Source organism: Pieris brassicae, chromosome 6 (genome assembly GCF_905147105.1).
Source record: "Pieris brassicae chromosome 6, ilPieBrab1.1, whole genome shotgun sequence".
In the NCBI taxonomy this organism is placed as follows: domain Eukaryota; kingdom Metazoa; phylum Arthropoda; class Insecta; order Lepidoptera; family Pieridae; genus Pieris; species Pieris brassicae.
This window is the reverse complement of record NC_059670.1, coordinates 21,377,058-21,398,014: the sequence shown is the minus strand read 5'-3', so window position 1 is coordinate 21,398,014 and position 20,957 is coordinate 21,377,058. Positions and strand designations below refer to the sequence as shown.

The window sequence follows — 20,957 nt, the reverse complement described above, 5'->3', positions numbered from 1 at the left end:
TAGATTCTTCAATAACAAGTTTCAGTTCTCAATGAAAGCTTTATAGTAATTTTCATTGTCCCAAATAAACGAGTTAAATAGTGTAGCTACAAGCTTGTGACTCATGTTCAAAAACACTGATATACTATGTACCTAATCATAGTATTTAAGGCCATTTATGGTAAAGTTACACATAGTTTTTATAAAAAGAATATTTTTTTGTGGCGGTTGTTTAAGCACGCTCAAACGCTCAAGTATTTTATACCCAACTAAATCAATCCGACCCTGTAGCCTTATGTAACGTAAAATTATCTGTCTGTATGTTAACATCTATTGTGTTATCCATAAGTATAGGTATTAATCCGCCTTAGAAAAGCCTTCTTTAAAAATTCGTGTTTCACAATACCAGTTCCTAACTTGTTATATGGAATACAATGAAATGGAATATTGTGACGCGAGTCTAATTGTTTAGCCGAATGTGATGAGTGTATTGTATTTGTGATTGTTGCTTTCGTTACTTATCCTCGGTTCGCTTTCCGTCGAAACAATTTTTTTATTTATGAATGTTAGCTTACCACAATCCCGCCTGATGTTAAGTGAGATGTGGCCTAATGGATAGCACGACTGTCCCGATGCCTGTTCAACGCTGCTTGAACAAACCCATATCATATTGCATATGGGATGAATTGGGGCAATAAGTTCCACTCCTAACAAAGTGGATATATATCAGTAGGTACTAGGCACCGACACGACTTTCAGTAATGAGAAGTGAGAGTGATTAGACATATGAATTCCTTTATATGACTTAGAATATATGGATATAAAAAGGTTTTATCAAGAAATAAAAGCATTAATAAACCTCAAGGAGGTGGTTAGACATATTTGCTCCGCCTATAGCTAAACGAAATTTACTATTACCTTAACCAGTTAAGGTGGACCCCTGCCTTCAATAAGCGGTCTTAATAAACCAATCAATATCATGTATCAACTTAATATAGCTATTTTAAGATGAGCTTTATCGTGAAAGTAATAAGGGCGGTATTTATAAACGTTGAGGTGTATTTTTGTTCGTGGTTTGGTGTGTGTAAGTGCATTTACATTTTAGTATGGGGTGCGCGTGCGTTTGGATGATTTGGGATGTATTTATATTTGTATTTGTATCTTCACTTTACTGGGTCTGTTACTCGAGAGATTTATTATATATGTGTTACTATTGTAATGTAGCGCACCAATACAATATACCTGACCTAACTCCGCATATGGACTCGCCCGTCGACCACGAACCTGCCTACAGAGAATCCTATTATATTTCAGCCATAAAATCCGCAGAGGTGATGAGAACTTGGAGAAACTTATCTTGGTTAGCAACACAGAAGTCAAAAAATTACGTGGCCAACCAGATTTGATCTATCTGTTTGGTGAAATTGTAATACTCCTTAAAAACCATACACTGTCATGCACCTGCACCACAGGGGTTACTGGTAATTGTTACCAGTTGACAACTTAAATCTTAAATTAGCGCCTGTGCTGGCCTCACGGGCAAAGATATCTTTTTCTCTTTTTGAGATATTTTAAAAATATATATAATATTTACACAGAGCTTTTTTTTATATTCACAAAGTCAACAATATATTCTCAAAACATGATGCAATTTGCAAGAGCGAAAAACAAAAACCTGGTCACCCCAAACCAGAGATACTTGCAAGGAATAAATGTCAATTGAGATGGAAGATGTCGAGGCACGGATGCGAAGATTTGATGATGCAGTTATTGAACTCGGCAATAATCAGATTCTAGATGTTCCGATAAATATCTTTTGCATTTTGTGAACTGACAAAGGAGTTTTGAGTCGAGTTTTTTTAGAAAAATATTAATTAAAAATACTACATTATGTTCGGTATTTACCAGGTATCATAATATGACAGCGTATAAAGAAGCGATACCAACAGGATGTGACTTCGAACCCCGGCTAAGTCAGTTATGAAAGTACTGTTTTTAATTTTTCATTCTTTAGTAACTCGATAAGTTAATATGTACAACTAACCTAATGGTAAAGTATTGAGTAAAAGTCTCAACCAAAAGGTCCCGTGTTTGAACTCAAAATCGAAAAATTGTGACGTGTAAGTTGCTGAATGTGAAAAATTATCACTAAAACTTCTTAGACTCCTTAAACTACAATCCTTTTTAGTAAATTAGGTTAGACTTAAATTGCTTATTAGTCTTAAGTTAGGCTAGATCGTAATGTTCCATGATGTTGTATTAAAGACACATGTATATAAAAAAAAACTAAAACTTCTTATTATTTTTAACAAAATTACCTTTTAAGTGAAAAAAGCCAAAATTGTATTACGAAGATTGTAAAAACCACAAGAAAACGCCTTCACAAAAACAACAATGATCTAATCTTGAGACGGAAAAAACTAAATTACCTCAAAGTCTAATTTATAAAAGAATGGATAACTATAATAAAATTGTAGTATTGATGTCTGTACATCTACACGGGTTAGGAAGGTACTACGTAGCCATTTTGATGAATTTTTAAATGAAATCCATGTACTGGTGGTTGCTTATTGTACTCTTATCTTTGATTAAAACTCCGATCGGAATATTTGTTTTATAAAAAAATCTCTTTCATCTTCTTACCCGTAGAATCAATAGTATGCTTTAAGATTACAGTTATAAAGGCGTTAATTATAGTTTGTTTAATGTTTTTGAAAATGAATACATATAATCCCCGCGATTTTATTCGCAATGCCATGAAATTATATCGAACTTAAATTCATAATTAGCACGCTTATCCAAATAAAACATTCAACATTATTAGTATCAATATGAAATCGTATTACAATGGAACAGAGCAAGGGTGACCGCTAGTTTTATAGAACAAAACAATGGCCCCACCATCAGATATAAATATAAGGTTTTCGGAAATGTGTTGCGGCTCATTCAAGCAAGACAATGGGAATATAATTTCGTAATTCATTGAACGGAAAGTGAAGAATTGAGGTGTGTTGCATCCTTTTTAACTAATTTGGGTATCAATAGGTGATTTCGTTTGATACGCTTCAAAGAAAATCCATATTATCCAGAAATAATATATAATTCATGTGATTAAAATGTATTTTAATCTTGTTATTAATATAAATATTAATTAGCAAACGTGAAGTCAATTTAAAATTGCATTAAAGGCATAAGAATGAGCTTGTAACACAAAAATTTGGACGGCTAATTAATATATGATTTTGTAATGTGAAAAAAATCTTTATTCGTTATATTTAATTATTAATAGAATCTGGAACATTGAGGCTTATATTCATTTCAATAAGGACCTAAAAAAGGTCTCCTTGGGAGTATATTAAGAGGAAAATCAAGCAGAAGTTCTTGGAATATTTTAATAACAAGTTAAAATATTAACACACAAATTGAAGATAACAAAAAACATATAACAGTACAATGACAATGTTTAATATTTAGCAAATACTTTGTTAATAATGTAACGATTTCCTGTGTCGATAAGACTTATTGTTTGTATCGTGGGATTTTGTGAATGGAATTTTACAATTTAATATTAACTGGTCGATTAGTTCTTATTTTTCGTTATTTTATGTTCCGATGAGGCATGGGGCTGACTTTTTTCTACTTCAATTGTCTTTTAACTATACGATGTGAAAACAAAAGGCAAAATGTATTTTTACAAATTAAACAACAACAATTATGAACGAATTATATACATAATTCGCCAACTCGTTTCGTTTCAGTTCGTTTTAGGTACCAACAACACAAATTATGAAGATGTAGACATTTTCCAGCTTACCAAAAGGTTGAGGGTATATTTTAGGAAGCTGGAAAACTTTGACATTATTAAGCAGTAGTAACTATTATTTTGTTTAATGTGTAATAAATTTTACTAATCTATATTTGTTTGTTTTCTTTTGTTAATGTATTTATTAATGTAATCTGTTTCGGCTTTGTACGGCTTTGTACCTGTACGATTACTTATAAATAAATAAAATAGTTATTATAGCCAATCTGAAATAATTGTTTCGTTAATTAAGTACGTTTACCACTGGGATACAGCGTTAAACACAATCAACTGTATTCAAAGTAAAAAAGCTAGCATTAGTCATACTCCTTTGTTTATTAAGTTCATTAATTACAAGACGACGTTTACATACCGGCGGCAGATGAAAGGGGTAATTATGCGCGTAGATCAAATCAGGATCGATCGAGGATCTACAGCGCGGTTACGTAGATCTATAGCGATAGACACAGTGCCTGAGTTGATATATTAGTTCGAATTAAAAGATTGTATTGCTTTGGCTACGTTCGATCTCCGGCTGTGCACCAATGGATTTTCTTTCTATGTGCGCCTTTAACATTGGTTCGTACGTTGGAATACATCATGAAGAAACCGGCTTGTCTTAGACCCAAAAAGTCACAGGAGGCTAATCACTTACTTGCCTATTACATTGATACGTCATGAAATCGATACATAAATCTGAGGCATAAAAAGGTTGTAGCGCCATTTGTTTTTGTTGTTGTGTGTTTGTTTGTTTTTGTTGTTGTATGTTTTTTGGACAAAGTGAATGATACTTGATACTTGGTCACTATAATCTATAATTATAGTGACCAAGGGAAATTTAGAAGGTCGGCACTTGGGAGCCTTCAGGCAATGTATCTCCATGGGCTCACTTAACATCAGGTGAGCCGTGCACGTTTGACCACAGTTATTAAAAAAAAACAGCACTTCTTAAGTCCCAAATTATCGGTAAGTTGCTACGCCATTTTGTATTAAAATCACTGTTCTGATTGACATAAAAATAGAAGCTATTTATTTTTGCAATTTCGTAATAAAAACATATAAAGATTGTATGTAAACTAGTACTTTAGTTGTCTTTGGGTTTTACATTCTAAAAACATATAGCCACCAGTGGATATCGATGTCGATATGAAATAGCACCGTGTCTGCTCTGTATAACTTCGTTTCTCCCCACTTGCGACTTGTAAACGATTCCGCATGCGTTTGTTTAGCTTTTATTTCCTTTACAACATTTTTACTCTTGTACTTGACAGATTTAAGGTTTCGATAATTTACATTCTAAAACTTAAATTTGGAACACAATTCATTGTGAAATTTGAATTGTTCTTAAACTACTGTGCTGTAATCATCGGATGATGAAATTTTGTCTAAAGCCTATTTAAATCCACTATTTTGTTTCCCTAGGATTGACTTAATCAGATTTAAGGTTTTGATAATTTTCATTCCAATTTGAATTTGGAATGCAATTGTGAAATTTGAATTGTTCTTTGAGTAGTTTAATAGAACAATTCAAATTGTTGAATATGTTAGTACTGTTTAATCATCGGACTAACGTGCGTTCTTTGTCTAAAGCCTATTTTAATCCACTGTTTTCTGCCCGTAAGATTTTCGTAACCGTATTTAAGGTTTCGATAATTTTCATTGTAAAATTTGAATTTCGAACACAATTGTGTAATTTGAATTGTTATTTTAGTAGTTTAATAGAACAATTCAAATTGTTGAATATGTTAGTACTGTTTAATCATCGGACTAACGTGCGTTCTTTGTCTAAAGCCTATTTTAATCCACTGTTTTCTGCCCGTAAGATTTTCGTAACCGTATATAAGGTTTCGATAATTTTCATTGTAAAATTTGAATTTCGAACACAATTGTGTAATTTGAATTGTTCTTTGAGTAGTTTAATAGAACAATTCAAATTGTTGAATATGTTAGTATTGTTTAATCATTGGAAAACGTGCGTTCTTTGTCTAAAGCCTATTTTAATCCACTGTTTTCTGCCCGTAAGATTTTCGTAACCGTATTTAAGGTTTCGATAATTTCCACTGTAAAATTTGAATTTCGAACACAATTGTGAAATTTGAATTGTTCTTTTAACTACTGTACCAACTGTAATCATCAGACTGATGAGCCTTCTTTCCTACTTTAACTTTTCTTGATTGTCTTATCGTCAAAAGGCTAATAATACTAAAATAGTATTAGGAAATAATGAATGTGTTTAATTGTTGGTTATACAAAGCAAAGGCGGCTAAAGCAAGAAGATACATACAATTATCCTAATCACAAACATAGTTGGCATCGTAACTCACTTCTACAAAGACCAATTACAAAGAAGCTTCTGAATGCTAAATAAATTCAACCAATTAAATACTAAGGTCTAAGGACGGACGATTGTATCGAGTTATCGATTCTGATAATCGATTAATCGTAAATTGTGTTTCAAACGATTTTGTTGATGTTCGCGTTTCGCGGATTAATCTTCCTAATAAGCTGCTATTTGAAGTGACACTTTTATATTAACTATTTGTTACATTACAATGAAAAATAATGACTTTTTCTATGTATTTCTGAATTTTATGTGAAAATTTCCTCACGATTTCCTCTACGAACACATGTGTAAATTTTTCCTTTGCATAAAATTGCGAGACGCCAGTCCATACAAATGTGCTATTTGTATCGTAGAAATTCCTTTTAAATCCTAATTCAATTTAAATATCAATATCCATATCTGGAATTAAGACTAAGATGTTTACTATTCCAAACATCGCTAGGTAAAGGCATGAGAATTATTTATAGCATCAAAGTAATTGAAAACAATATCCAGGAAGTATTCTGATTTGTATAATATAATTCATAAATGTTCGTTTGTAATCGAAGACATTATCAAATTGTTTTGTGCTCTGCCAAAAACGTTACAGGGAAATATCTTCACGTATCTTGAGACGACTTGAGCTTAGATCTTAGAAGTAAGTTTGTTGGCAATTATTAATTTGAAGATAAAAACATTATGATTAAGAATGTCTCGTGTGTTTTATTAACAAAATAGTATCTTATTATTAATTATAAATAAAGCTTTGTTTAAAATAAAACCGTCATCTCTTAAGAATTAACCTGTGTTAAGAATAAACAATTTAGGTACTTGAAAAAACTTTACACAATCATAAGCCTTATTACAAAAGTGTAAAGGTAATATTCGTGTGTACAAGTTTAAAGTAGTTCTTGGAATAGTGATGATATCAAATAAAAATGTAAACATAACCTATGTTTAATCATTTTCGTTCGATGAATGAATATAGTTATTGTTCAGAAATTAATTTTCAAGTGTTCTATTTAAATCCATCTAAAAAAGCTTTTGAAGCTTTTAGCTTTAAATCAATTTAGCTAAAATTTATTTAAACCCACACTTGACTACACATCTGCGTCAGATATCTTTATAAACCAAAAATGTGGCCTACTAGAACCTAACTTACACTTTATACATATGAGGTATATAAATACAATTATAATTTAATCTAATTTGAATGATTCTCAGCATATATAGCTAAAATAGTCGTGTCCTATACCCCATTCCATATCATAAGAGCGTGTTGTAATGCATTATAATTTATACAAAGATATGAACTCAATGAATATGCAAAATGCGCATGTTTGCGATTGAGTTATTGTGTTGTGTATGTCTGTGTGCTTTTGTTCGGGACGGGCCGGTTCACATATGAGGGACTTAGAATGCTTTTGAATGTAATAATTTTATATAAATGATGTGTACAACTCAAAACGTAGAATTGAAAGCTTTTCTTAGCTTTTTACTATCTCCAACAATTGCAAATTCTTTACATTATTGAGATGATATTTATATCACAATTGCGACCTTAATAGCTATAGGTATCACAGGCCCAGGTGAAGCCGGTCAGTGTGTACACACCGCACACACACGCACAGAAAGAAATGCATATTTTATGATGTCTGCTCATTCTGCGGTGCCGCAAAGAAATTATACGCGCATTAAATCCGTAGGTGTTGCTTTTTTACTCCATGCTGATAACTGGCATTATTTTTAAAAGGGAATTGTAGACTTAAAAGCTATTGATAAAACTAAGTATATTTTTTATAACGTAAAATATGAACACGACATGTGATTTTATTTAATTTTCTTGAAAATATATGAAGTATAGTGGCGGTGGTTTTTTAGTTACGATTAAGGTATTTAGAATTTGTATGTTATTAAATAAAAATAAATAAACCGTATATAATCTTTGAAATTCCCATATTCGCAAGGTTTCATGTCATTGGATTTTTTGGAATCCCATGTTGATGAATATGGAAATAATTGTTTAATGCGAGAGCAGGCTTTACAAAGGTTATATTAAATTATTTTATGTCGTAGTTTAGTATATACATATATTAAAACGAAATATAATTGCCAGGATTACTTGCAAAGTGAAATACAGAACAGATAGTTCCGAAGAATTTAGCGATAAGCTGTTAAACGCGTAAGTTAAGAGTTATTAAGTTTTCCAATTTCCCTCACAGCATAATTTTTCATTAATTAAGAAGTTAAGCACAATGTAATTGAAACCTTGATTTTTGCTAACATATTTTACACAAGAATGACGTCGACAGGTATGATAAAAGAATGTGAAAATGGTAGAATTTTATACAAAATGCTTTTTATTGATGATGTACAATCACACGAACCCAAAAGTAGAATTGAAATAATAAAAATGTGTTTATTCGTTATAAAAAATGCGTGTGTAAGTTTTGGGAACCCTTTAAAGCAATTCAAAAGGAATAACTATCCAACCGATGTAATGCAAAAACGTAAATAATTAAAATAACATTCTTTACAGTCGTATGGAAACACAAATCTAAAATATTTGAATCCAAATAAAGAATCGAATGACGCATCGATTGTTCACGATTCTCGATTACGATCTTTTCGAACTTCCCACTTATTAATATTCCGTTTTTTTTGTCCTTCTTACTCGTTTGTTATTAACATTTTGTGTCCCTTTCTAATGTCTTAAGGCTATGGAGTTATTTAGATGTTAATTATGAGTATTTGAGGCGTTACTATAATTCTGTTAATTGCATTATGAGAAAATATCCGATTTATCACCAATTTATAGAACAAAAATTTATTAAGGTAATTTATATTTCATTTAAATTCAAAATAATTTACACGTACTACTTATTTGTAAAGAGCGTGCTGTCAGCCTTTGTTCTTAATATATTAGACACAACTACATCACAATTATTTCTTTTCTGTTTGAATCTAATTAGTAGTTAATGTCCTAGGTTGAGGCGTATTGAACATATGCATTGTTTGTCTTCGTTACATATCCGCCGGAAACGTCAAAGCGAGCTTTAATTTAATAAGCTTTTTACAAAGCGTTGAACCACATTTTTAGTAACACTAAAGTGTAGAGTTAGGCAGTGCTACACTCACTTTAAAATATGTAAAAATAATGCATCCTAAATACAATCAAACTTCTTTCACACAATACCTCACAGAATACACAATGTAATGTAAACGAATTGATAAAAATTGATTAATTAGTCGATAAGTTTATAGTCTAATTTTGCAAAAAATATCTTGTTATTATAAACGCTATGAAGTTGAAGATTAATAAATCCGGGAAATTTTGCAAAGTGTAAGTTTTACTAAGCAGTAGCGCTTCCCGTGTTTTCCCACCTATTGGACTATGTATATCAAAATAAAAACGTGACTAACATAATCCAAGTAAAACAAAGCAGAAAGTCAATCAAAAATTGTAACAATTGGCCGAGTTAAGATATATTAGATCACCTTCATCAAAATGTTTGAAACTAAAATAATGTATTTCGAACAAATGGTAACTGTGACTGTATATTTAAAATGTAATGTCTAAATTCATTTTCTATCAGTTCCCAAGTAATGGTCGTATAGTGGGCGAAAAGAACTCTCCGTTACCCTTTTTAATCGCTATTTTCCCCCTACTATACAAATAGATATATAATATATGAGAGAGCAGTGTTAGCCTAGTGGCTTCGGCGTACGACTGAGGTCGTTGGTTCGATCCCTGGCTGAGCACCAATGGACTTTCTATATAATTTAACACCAGAACGGTGAAGGAAAACATCGAGAGGCAAACGGCTTGCCTTAAACCCAAAACGTCGTCGTTTGTCAAGTACAGGAGGTTGATCACTTACTTGTCTATTAGATTGACTAATGATCATGAAACAGATATATAAATCTGACTCAGATCTAATAAAAGGATGTACTGCCTCTGATTTATTTATGTATATCTTAATATATATAAATCTCCTGTCACGATGTTTGTCCGCGATGGACTCCTAAACTACTTAACCGATTTTAGATTCAAATTAGCACACCGTGAGCAGTCTGGTCCAACTTAAGAGATAGGATAGCTTAGATCTTTAATTATAGTCGCAAAGATCTTTAATTATAGTCGCAATTTTACTTTGTTGCAAATTATTTGTCTATAATTAATTGACAGTCACAATTATCTGTTAACTCCCAAAAGATTCTAACAGATGTCGATACTTTTCGACTGAATTGAGGAAGTAATCAATAGATGGCACTGCTATGGTAAACCGACAAACGTGTCATATAAGCTACAATTCAATATCATGATTACCATGTGTTATTGTGGCTAAAGTATACATTACATTTATTTTGTAGTAAACGAAATACCGTGAAATACTTTTTTAATTTTTGGTGTTAGCATAGCCAACCACGTGTTACTTAGACCGAAGTGTAAATCAAATTCAAATTATAGTGACGATAATACAGTGAAATTATTCTTTCGTGTCACGGTATTAAGGCTAACTAACACCACATTAAGGAGAAACGACGTTCGCGGGGGCAGCTAGTATAAATATATAACTTTAGAGTTATCAATAAAAGTAATTTGCCTATTTGATGGTAGCATCAAGTTACATAAATACCAAAGACTTTTCTAGCAAAATCACTGAAACGATACCCACCGTTTTCGTTATTCATCTTCTTAGTATTAAACCTAAATACTAAGAAGAATCCTATTTGCTATCACCATTCACAGTATCGCAGACATAACAGAGCAATTAATAAGTTCTTAGTGTTCTAAGAACTAATGGTACGACTAGCTACACTGAACTTGCAACTGAAATTAATTACGAATAATTCTGTATAAGACATAAGAGGCCTAAGCTAAAAACAAAATAATATCATGGCAAATGTAACCATGTAATGATGCATATTATTATAGAATGTCATATATATATAAGGAAATTTCTTAATATATACATACAATTTATGTGTATAAAATAAGGTCTCACAAAAGAGATATTGTGAAATTTATATATAAATGGTTTTCATGGCAACATACTCCGTTGCATAATTATATTTGGAGCCTGTCCCGAATTATAAAATCAAGATTTCGCGCTATGGCAAAGTCGTGGGCTTTTTTACCGTTCGAGCGAATGTTAAATGGGCACATATACTAATAGTCCATTGGTGCACAGTCGGGGATGGAACCTACGACCTCAGTGATGAGAGTCGCACGCTGATTCCACTAGGCAAACACTGCTGTAATGTAATACGAATTATGTGCTCGATCAAGATGCAAAACCAACTTGCCTTCAATAACTAGACAGAGTAATGGAAAATGAATATAATTAGTTTCATCATCGTCGTCTGTCATTCCAGAAACGAACGTTTTTAAGACAGTTCCAGCCACGTAATGTGGGCCACAGCTGCCTACTGAAGTATTTCCGAACCAATTCCACTTAGGTCCTTCATTAAAGGTGCGTACCAATTCTTAAAAGGCCTACAACGCACTCGCCAGCCCTCAGGCATCCACACTGTCCACCCCTTAACATCAGGTGAGCCTCCTGCCCGTGTTCCCTCTGTTCTATATAAAAACCTATCAATAACAGACGGCCTATAAATTTATTAAAAATTAAAGCTATGTTATGACGTTCTAAAAACGTTTCCCGCGATAAAAGAGGAAAACCAGTGCACTCAAGTCATTAAGTGTATCAACGAGGACAGTGGGGCACAAATAGGCAAATGGTTTCCCATTTATCGTGTAATAGTCTGGTCTCATAGTCCGTCCGGTCGGGGGTTTATTACCGTGCGAACGAATATTTTTATTACCTTTTCCATTTGACTATACTTATAACTTTTATTTACGTGATTTAACAATTAAGATTTATTTAGTTAGTTTAATTATTAGATTTAGTTAATTAGTATGAGTGCTCGTTTTTATTTAGTTCTAAACTGGGGTAAGCGATAAAAGTGTACAAAAGAACAGAGTGTCTTAATAGAGACTGTAAGTGTTGGACGCTTTCATGTTACTTAGCTTTTTAGTCAATTAGATTTAGTTTTAAATTACTTATTAGTCTAAGCTAGGTCGTCAAGTTAAATGATGCTTTCTGCAGAGACAATCAAAAATACTTTTAAAAAAACTTGACAGATTTATAGTTGCTGTGATGATATATTTGTGTTTAGTTATGAAGTGCATATTCAGCATTATCTTATTTTTACTATACAACATAGAAACATAAAATTAATGACATATAAATCCGCAAAATATATACATATTAAATATATTTTTGACTGACCCGTAATGGACGCCTTACATATTAAAGTTGAGACAAATAATTTTTATTCTTTTAAATACAACACAAACAAAATAATAACCCAAAATAAACGGACACATTAATATAGATTGATGAGCTGAAGTTATGAAATCTTCGCTCCCAGCAATTGAATGAATTTGCTCTATTGAAAAGATTAGGGCGACCGAGGTTTTCACAATTACCATTTACTGTAGGGGCCGGCTAGGATACTACGTCCCAATGACACACTAATATCAAATACTTACAATTTAACTACTAGACTAGACGATTTAAAATCGAATTTACATTTTAATGAATCTTTTACGTTGGGTGTAATCTTAGTTTACAAACAAAATATATAAAATACTTATAGACAGAAGCAGTCAATGTAGTAATTCTTTTAAAGAACATTTTAAAAGAAATGTTTGAAAGGCTCCAAAAGTAGGTTCTATTAAGAAAAGCCTGTACTCGGTAGCCTTCTATATTGATACTCGCGACGTGGGCGTAATAAGGATTGCGCCTTCTAGAACTGTTCCCAGAAATTATAAACATTTCAAAGTTCAATGCCCAAGACAAACATTTGCACAATCGATAACTAAAACTATGAAAACCGATCACAGAATAAATTAGTGAGCTGTCACATTTCGCGGGGACGTGTAAAGAATCCACTGTTTTGTGGAGAAATAATTTAGTCTGTGTCTCCCATTATCTTATTTGTATTGCATCTCATTATTGGGACAGTTAGGTTTTTTGTTTGCTCGAATGGTACGAAGCTGTGTTTTTACGTTCAAAGAGCAACACGACAAATTGTTAGCCTGGTGGAGCTTTCAATATTGAGGACGCCGGCATATCTTAAATCCAGAATACGTGTGAGATTTATATAGATAAATGATCTATAAAACAAAATCTAAAATATATCTCATAATTATTGGCATACGGGAAGTAGATTATATAAATTAAATCATATGTTAAATTGTTATTTTATAAGTAGACGTGTGATGTCCGTCGGATTAATTTGTTTGAAAGCCCTCGCGCATAAGCTTTATTGTGTTACCTATTTTCGTAAAAAAACCTCGTCGCGTTTGACAGGATTTGCGAAAATTGTAAACGTATGGAGTATTATTTCGATTATGTCAGGAAAAGTTACTTTATTTATAGCAATATAAGTATGGTATAGTTATTACATTTTCCATTCACGAACCTCGGTATTTTCATTTTCCTTGTTTAATTTGAAACAATTATATTGGGATGAAATATTAGTTTTTGAAGTATCTTTTTACGTAACAAAGTAGGTAAATGAGTGAGTGTTGCCTATGTATGTACGAAAGCGAAGCAATTGACGTATAAATTTTCATAATAATAATATAATCTTAAAAGGTTTTAAACTCAGATTCTATTTTTAAAACACTTGACTTCAAACACTTGTGAGAAATTCATATTCCGTCGTAAAATTACTGTCCGTTGAGTTACAAACATAGTAGTAAGTGAGAAGTGATTAGCAACATCTTGCAAATACTGACAATTAGTAGAGAAACCGTGTCACCGTTAAACGGATTTACAGGGACATTTAAAATCTTCCTAATTATTCTCGAATGTATTGTGTCGTTTTCATTGATCTAGTGCAATCGTAATTACATGTTTAAGGAATATAAGTGTACACAGGGTTGTCTAAAAGTTTTATTGGCCTAAATATGGCTTTTAACAATTAATAAGGTTATATGTTATAACGACTTACCGCTCGCTTGCAATTTTCTTTCTTGCGAATCATCACCGTCCATCATTGATTGTTTTTGGAAGAAACCCTGAAATTGAATTTAAATTATTTTCTGTTATACGACGGTATTTAATATCTAATTGTAGATATTTGAAATTACCTGCATCTGTAAATTGGCTAAGTCCTCTAGGTTTTTTCTCATCAACATATTTTGTTGTTCAAACTCTGAGATACTGTTCCCAGTGCTGGAAGTTGTTGATTGTTCCTGAAATAAAAAATACAGGTAGAAACTCATCGTAGTTAATGCCCGCTATATACAACACTGGTATCTCATCCACGCCCTACTAAGTGCCTTCTTTATATATATATAAAGAGTCTATATAGACTAGATAACAAACAGCAACTAATTACTTATTAACTGTCTCTTACCTGACCATCAGTATCTCTTGATACACTCAAGTCTAGTGTCTGGTCTCCGTCATCAGAGCCGCTGCCATCTTCCTCTTGGTTTTGACTTTTGTATAATCTCATCGATTGTTGGTTTATTATTTGTAGTGCTCTTTGCCTAAATAAATAATACGAGATTAACAATTTATTCAATATCAATTTACAGATATAATTAGTTCATTTTACAATAATATAAGTTGACACATTCATACCGTTAATTAATTAAAAGTTCTACAGAATTATGATTAATATTGATCAAGGTCTTTTCTTTTTATTAAAACCGGATCAGCAGTTCAACTACTTCTAATAACTTAATAAACACATGAATACTTACGCATAGGATACTAATCCCAAGCAATATTACAAAAAACAATCAAAAATTATTATTTTATTTGTTTCTATATAGTAATGAGTACATTGAGATGTTTCTACTAAAAGAAGTTACCTTTGAGCTTCAATATCGTTATCAGGTGTCTTCGGTGGTGTTATATTGGTTGAGCTCTCATCCTCTGTTGCTGAAGAAGACCTTCTGGTACTCCTCTCTGTGCCATCACCAGAATCATGTCTCCGCTTCAGACTTAGCGGTAGCTGGGTGAATGGTTTACCTAATACATTATAATTTATTAGATTTAATAGCGACTGTCTTTTCTAAGATTTCAAAGTAATATTTTGGAAGAAATACTCACCTTGTAGTGCTTCCAAAGCACGTATTTGTCCACTTATAGCGTCCGCTACTTCATCAGAGGACAAACCATAAATCCCCAAAAACTCCTTCATCGTATTCATTGCATAATCCCTCAGAATTCTACTAGCTGTGTCACCATTTTGCTGACCTTCACCTTCCTCAACATTCTCTCTTTCATTGCTATTAATATCCTTTCCCTCATCTTCTGAATCCCTTCGCCGCGTCGGCGAATTGGTTTTAATTAATTGTGAAATCGCAAATGGATTTTTGGCACAAAACGTTTTATTTTGTAAATTGCTAAAGTTCAAAACTGTCCGATCTCTGTCTGTATCATTGATTTGCAAGCTATGTATATATGATCTTTGAAATGTATCAACTTTCTTATCATCTAATCTATTTTCATAATTAGCATCTATATTCTCATTTGAGTCTGTGCTAAGCCGTCTGCTCAAATCAACAGCACCAGATTTAAGTAGGCTAAAGTTTTTGACGGTAATTTTAGAGTCTTCGTGGTTATCTGTTCTGTCACCGTTTATGGGTGTCTCGATATCACAGTTTTCTGATTCATCAGAGTAAGTTGTCGCATTGGGCGCGCATCGTGGCTTGAAGTTCTTTCTTTTATTCCTTTTTGGCATGTTGTAGTAAGGCGACATGTCCGTGCTATGCTCTTCCTGGTTATCGTTAGTCTCTGTCCAAGAGGCTCCATGGAGGTAGATGGGTTCTTCCGGTCCGGGTTGAAGTCGCTCATGTATCGGCTCTTGATGCGCTGCCATCGCAGTAGTCATTGCTCTAACTCAATCGACCTGAGAGCGACCTGAAACAATGCACGAAGATTACAAACAATAAAATTTGAATTCAACACATTTTAGTGTGTACAATAATATGATTCATTTTGTTTCGATATAAATGGAGACAATGTTGAATTAACAATAGTCTTTGTTGGCTGAGATTAGCTGAATACTGTACAATGTTTTGAGTTCACCTTTAATGTTGTTTGTTAAATATAATATTAATTTTGGTTAGGTTATAAAAAATCAGCTATTGTTTTACTAACATTTTGGATTAGCAGACCAAATTCAACGCCTTTATGCTATGAATTGAATTATGACAAAGCTTCTGATATCGTTACGACTGTGTGGTGTACCACAGTATGTTTCAGGAAACAAAGACGACACTTGTTGATCTATACAATCAACTCGTATCAGTCAGATGTTTTAACTGATTTATATTGAAAACGGTTAGGAATTTTAATGATATGTCGATAAAACGTCACTTACCAAACAAAACTGTTCATGTATACCATTTGCATTCTATTTCACCAAATAAATATATTTTTCAGTCTTCATACACACCCTTGACGAGCAGGGATGTAGCATCTGAAAGAGAAAAAATATCAAATTAATTAATGTATAACTAACACTGCGTTACATTATATATAGTGTACTTATATATTAAAGTACATCATATATAATCTATTTATCCTAAAATAACCGACAATTGATCGACGACGACGGTGATCATAAATTTTACAATTTTTGTTTAGTATAAGTTAAATTAGGTACCCAATAAGAGGCTTTTTGAAATTGATATTTTTTAAGTTTAAGAAAAAGCTTCTTACGTTACACTTATATACTTAAGATTCATACTTTAAGCATTTATTAAACACTCGGTAAACATACAAATTATGGTTAAATTTATAAATAATTACGAAAACACAAAAAACCTATTGAAATGACGTAATGCTGTTTGAAGCTACAAAAAATACATCGATCATGTTTGTAATTAATTATAAGGTCTATATTTGAGGAAACCAGATCGTGTAGCAACTATACACTAGCAATACCTGCGGCTATGCTTATTTAGAATCATAAATAAGTCAGTGGTGCTACAACCTTTTTAGGTCTAGGCCTCAGATTTATGTATCTATTTCATGATCAATTCTCAAACTAGGTGATCAGCCACCTGCGTTTGACACAATCCGTGTTTCCCTTCCCAGTTCCAGCCAATGCGCACATAGAAATAAAATCCATTGGAGCATACCCGAAGATTGAACCTAGGACCGCACATTAAAACCATTATATTCTCTATTCAAGATCAACTGTAGTTTATTTTATGCGTTCAATTAACTCATTCACTCAGTTTTGTTTCCCTTAATTTTTAGTAAATATAACTGTTCAGCTCGTAAATGATTTTATATTAAGAAAAACACTTAATAAATCGCAAACAGTCGAATAGTTTTTTGTTCGAATCGAGTTTCTCGGAAAGATTTGGAAAAAAATACGAATTGTGTATGTTTTGTTTGGTTTGTTACATGTTATTAGACTGTGTGTGTAAGGTTTGAACACCTGTGAAATAAAAAAACGTGTTCACTTATTAACATATATGATAATTAATTAAAGTACGGAAACGAATCGATTTTTTTATGTGTTTTATAGTATTAAGTAGAAATCTAAATGATTTGATGCTCGAGTAGGTTAAAATGTACGTTCATTTACTGTATAGAAGCGAGGTATTTATTTAAATAATAAACAACCCATTGTTTCTGAGAAAAAATATCGACATCTAGTTACGTGACACGTTGACATTTATATATCGACAGTTAGTGATGTTTTATCGATATATGAACCGGTTGGTGATGAAATCATTAATGTAAAAGCTTGTAAGTTCTTCTGAATATAAGGCTAAGTTGTAATTATAATTTTAGTTGGTCACATCAGCGTTTAAACGTTCAATTATAGAGGATTAACGCATTGAAATACTTTTCACACTTATATGAAGACGTTTTCCTGCCTTGTTATTAATCACAGCCATTATCCATGTAAATCTACAGCCATGATAATAATGTTGCCTTTTTCGCGGTAACCTTGCGCATACAATATTCAATAATAACAATAAAACACAATTACATACGCGTATGTTTTATTAAGTTTTTCAATATGGCGGTTGAAGGTTAACGGAAGTGTTGTTTTTTTTCATAATTTTAAAATTCGAATTTTAAACTTTTTGAAAAACTTTTGTGCTAGTAGATGATTTTAAAACCATTGTAACGTTCTTAAAAAGCGTAATTCGAATATTAAATTTTGAAAAACGAACATATTGTTGCTGTTTAACTTCGTGATAGTATTTGTTTTGAGAATCAATGTAATTTACCCTCTATAAGTGTATATACAAATTTAATTTTTTTAAAAAACGATCCTATTGATACTTGTTAACTTTCTGCTAGTTATTTTAAAAACATTTTAATTCTTAAAAGTATATTTTCAATTTTTTAATTTCGTACTTAGTTTTTATTTTGAAAAACGAGCACATATGAAACAACAATCTTTTTAAGATCATTACACGTGCGATAAATTTCGTAAACTAAATTTTAAAATACAGTTAGTAACCCTTTAGTATCAAGCAAGTATTCTGTTTACATTATCACTTACATTCCGAGAAGGCTAATTTAGAGTTTTGTTACCTTATCACTTCGTGGATGTGCGTAGGTTTTAATTTTAACTGATACGCAGAAACTGATGAATTGAAAAAAATCTTTGATAAGGTTTTATTTTAATATACTTGTAAGTTAAACAAATACTAACGATTTTGTTTTTGTCTTCATTGTATACATTGTTGACCTTCTGGCAGAACACTCTACATTATTTTGCAAAACCGTGTATATATAATATATACTTGCTGTCGTATTCATTTCAAAGTCCTTCTGAGCCGGACCATTATAGTCAAAAGGAAACAATGACTTTTTAAATTTTGAAATAACAACGATTTGAAAATCTGACTCGTAAAAACTTAGGGTTTAACTTTGAGGTTTTAAAAGCCCACCCAGTTGAACTAAAAAATAATAAATGATTAGTCAACCGCTGAATACACAAATTTCAATATAAAATTACAATAACAAACTCGACAATTTCGATGAGAATTCCGTTCAAATATTCTAGATCGGATTTCATAAACATACCTCTTATGCGTCACTTAAATACCTGAGTGATACAAGAGAATAATAATAATTATTTGAGATAAGCTCTATTCAGAACTTTCCAATAAAAAAAGCTGCCTTTAGACAATTGTTTCATCATAGGACGTCGAGGCAGGACATGAAATTCTACATCAACTCGAGTCCGTCGTTCCCAACTTAGTGTTTTTAAGCACTATGTGGAAGCAGCTCCCCACTGAAGTATTTGAACCAATTCGACGTAAAGAAAAGAGCATAATAATTTTTAAAAGGACGCCAACGCACTGGCAATATGTTATCCATATCACATGTTCTATTTAAAAAAAGGCTTTCTTTACAGAAATCGTGTATTCTAGTTAAAGCTCACTGTTTCTACAAAGACACTATTTATATTCATTTATTTATGGTTTAGAATAATGACCACCTCCCCCTTAATCTTCAGGCATAGACAAACCAAAGACAAGGATCTAGTTGCATAGTTTTTTACTAACCTATAATTTGAATATCTATAGAACCAGTCAACAAGATTTCTATGGAAATACAATACCTATAGCGTCAAAAAACAACAGTAGTCTAAAAAACGAATTAAAATTCAAATAAAGAACAGATTCCATAATAATGCTTATTCATTCCATATTTAAAATCAAATTTTCAAATAAAGGTGAGGTTGATCGAGCGTGTTAGAGGAGTACGGATATATTTATTTTGTATAAGTTAAAGAGAGATAAATGGCTTATTATGATTGACAGCTGAGAACGGTTAGCCTTGAAATATTTGAAACATTATATTATAAAGTACACTATCTTCTTCGGACACACAGACGCTGCGGTCTGCATGATATTTTAACTTATGAATTCCAGTTTATGTAAATGTTCAATTGAAAAAACATTTATAGTCCGTGTTATAACTTGAATTTAACGCTCGTTCTATAACAATTATATGTTTTGGAATTAAACATTTTCACTTTATAATTTAACAAAACGAGTACATTGACGCATTAATGGTACTCATTGTATTAATCACTTTACAAATTTATTTTTATAGTCATGAAATAGTGTAAATAATTTAAAAAAATATACTTTCTAATATTATAAATAATAGAATAAATATCCGCTCGGCCCGTATGTCCACCCTCATTACCCGTATGTATAATGGCGGTCGCTAGTTCGTTTTTAGAAACGTCAAGTTTCTCCGGAACACGTTTTAAATCATATTTCGAACGTTTTTGATTTAGATCGTTGACTTTTTAATTCTAAGTTTGACGTAACATGTTTTGTGCCAGTTTTTTTTCACATTCTCGAGGCGGTAATTAAAGAGGTTGTATGTGTAATGACTTTTAAGTATTACGAGTACTATAGTTGCCATAGACACAGTTAGCGTTCAATGTACTTTTGTTATAAAAGTTGGGTTAAATTAACTGCTCAAGTAAAGAAACTCGACAAATTCCATGTACAGCAAAAAAGTATCCTATCACTCCATTCGAATTCGTTAAAATTGGTGTTTAGATTAACGATAACAATAATAACCATAAATAATTTTTATTGCATCAACTGTAACATTAGTTAAAAATTTAAAAAAAAACAGTTTTAGGAATCACACGTAGACCTAACTTTCGTAGCAATTCGTAGCTAACGTAGCACTTTGCAAAGCTTGCGAATATTATGAAATCGATTTCAACTGAATTTTTGTATAATGTGTTTCGTTCAAACTTAAATGAGACAAAGTTACGTGATAACGTATATTATAAATATTTGAGAAGATGCCA

At 31.9% G+C, this 20,957-nt stretch overlaps 1 protein-coding gene across 3 annotated transcripts in view; it reads right to left on the bottom strand.

Moving 5' to 3' along the window:
• The window catches only part of LOC123711004, a 73,165-nt gene that overhangs the window by 11,323 nt on the left and 40,885 nt on the right, over positions 1-20,957 (bottom strand). For all 3 annotated transcript variants that reach the window (XM_045663382.1, XM_045663384.1, XM_045663383.1), the window contains exons 2-7: positions 16,521-16,619; positions 15,245-16,057; positions 15,004-15,163; positions 14,541-14,676; positions 14,272-14,376; positions 14,133-14,199 (exon numbers count right to left, since the gene is read on the bottom strand). In XM_045663382.1, the coding sequence (XP_045519338.1) occupies positions 14,133-14,199; positions 14,272-14,376; positions 14,541-14,676; positions 15,004-15,163; positions 15,245-16,028 (1,252 nt within the window). In that variant the 5' untranslated portion in view covers positions 16,029-16,057; positions 16,521-16,619. The remainder of the gene's footprint in view (positions 1-14,132; positions 14,200-14,271; positions 14,377-14,540; positions 14,677-15,003; positions 15,164-15,244; positions 16,058-16,520; positions 16,620-20,957) is intronic.